The sequence below is a fragment of the Poecilia reticulata genome, linkage group LG15, assembly GCF_000633615.1.
Source record: "Poecilia reticulata strain Guanapo linkage group LG15, Guppy_female_1.0+MT, whole genome shotgun sequence".
Taxonomy (NCBI): Eukaryota; Metazoa; Chordata; class Actinopteri; order Cyprinodontiformes; family Poeciliidae; genus Poecilia; species Poecilia reticulata.
In genome coordinates this window covers 13,356,153-13,358,086 of record NC_024345.1, presented here as the reverse complement: position 1 = coordinate 13,358,086, position 1,934 = coordinate 13,356,153, and the positions used below count along the sequence as shown (strand labels likewise).

General features: G+C 48.4%; 1 protein-coding gene across 1 annotated transcript in view; it reads right to left on the bottom strand.

Annotated features, from left to right (window-relative positions):
- Positions 1–1,617, bottom strand: part of LOC103476778 (VPS10 domain-containing receptor SorCS1-like) — a 62,088-nt gene extending 60,471 nt beyond the window's left edge. Inside the window, exon 1 of the mRNA XM_008429350.2 lies at positions 562–1,617. Coding sequence (XP_008427572.1) covers positions 562–1,194 — 633 coding nt within the window. The 5' untranslated portion in view covers positions 1,195–1,617. The remainder of the gene's footprint in view (positions 1–561) is intronic.
- Between the last annotated feature and the right edge of the window lie 317 nt (positions 1,618–1,934).

The window sequence follows — 1,934 nt, the reverse complement described above, 5'->3', positions numbered from 1 at the left end:
ATCTGATATATGTGTGTGTTGTGTGTTTTTTGTACAAGGTAGATGAAAATTTCAATTTGGGCCAAAAGAGATACTTTTATAATTACTTTCACACATAGATGTGTTAAGTATTTTAAATAATCATAGAACAAAAACAGAGGGAAACAGAATAAGCTTTGTCGAGAGGACTAGATGGAATCATTACTATCAAAAGACGCATCCCTCGTCTTTTGGAAATATAGTTTTTGAACTTATAAACAAGATCATTTGGGCAATCTTACAGATAACACATTTCTCTATATATTCCAACAACTACGCAGTAATAAGTTGTGTTCGTGAGTGATCTGTGTGCGAGACAGAGGAGATGGAAGACGGGCACAGGCACACATGGATATCAGCCACCAAACTCTGACATCTGTCAGCATTCTCAGTTTTTCACCTCTTTTCCCGTGACTACAGCGCAGGACAAAAGCTTCAAATTTAGCCACGCATACCACAGACGCGTGAGTGAGCGCTGACCACACTGCGTCAAAAGACAGCCGTGCGTAAAATGTGGAGCGCCACAAAGTATGGTGTACTTACGCTGCTGTTTTGTCCGGACCAGTGCACCATCGCCTGGTTGTGAGCCGTGTCCCCGGCGAGGGCAAACGTTGAACTTGTGAGCTCGAACTCCTCCTGGTCCGAAACCGAACCATCCTCCACACCCTCGCCCCGGAATCCAGACCAGGTCTCTGCGCTCCTTCGCACTCTCCAAGCGACCGCATCTGCGTCCCCGGTCGAGTTGAAGCTGTTATCTCTCTCTTCACTCGCGTTATTAGGAGAGGGGCCGGAGGCGCTCGGAGGAGGGTGGGAAAGTTTCTGATGGGCCCCGTCTCCCTGCGGACCACTTGTCTCATTCTCCCCCGGCCGCGGCTGTAGTTTGAATGAACTTTCTTCACTCGCGACTAATTCCGCAGCGCCGTCTTTCCCCTCTCCGCTGGCGCTGAACGACTCCTCAACAAATCCGACGAATTCTTCACCGGGAGCTGCGTCGGAACCCGCCTGGTCCGGGGCCGCTCTTTCCCGGGGTACCGCCACGACAAGCGGCTGCTGGCACTGGCGAATGCACCTTACCTCCGCCTTTGTTCCGCCCAGGATGGAAGTTAACGACAACAGACAAATCCACTCGGAGAAAAAAAGGATGAAAAAGCAGCAACCGAGACGCGTCTCCATCATGCATTAATTCCGACTTTAGAGTTTTGAGAATAATTTTGTTTTAATCAGGAGCGATTCTTTTTTTTTCCCCTCTCCCTTTCTCTCCCCCTCCTGTCATCACCTGGCAAAGAGGAGTCTGCGAACGCACTGTGGGGAGGTGCAGCAACGCGCGGACAAGGGTTCCCAAGTACTGATGCAAACGATGCATCAGAGGAGGAGCTGGAGGCTGAATCCTGCATGAGAGAGGCGCGGGGGCACACTCCCGCAATCCTCATCTTTGCCTGCTTTAAGAAATAAACTTGTTATCTTAATTAAGCTATATATCACCCCTGGGCCTGAGCTGTTTTTGATATGCACTGTGCTACATGTTACTACACTATATAGGTTATTTGATGGCATAAATTTAAAATTCCTTGAGAGGTTCTTCGATGATGATGATGAGGGAGGGGGGGGGCAAGTCTAGAATCATTAGTGGATCTCCATCTGCTCCCTCCTGTGCTGGAAAGTAAGGGGTGGGGGTGGGGGGGGGACGGGAAGGCTGCTGATACAATGAGACTTTGCATTTTCCATTACCAAAAGGTCTGGGTAATCAATTAATAAGATTGCCTTGAGTTCACTGTCAATTATGCCATGCAAGTAATGACTCTGTTTTGGCCCTGCTTGCAAAAAAAAAAAAATGCTTGGGTAATTGTTTCACTTACAGACGGCTCCCTTGTATCATCCATTCAACAACAGCTGAATGGAGAAAATGCCGTACACCC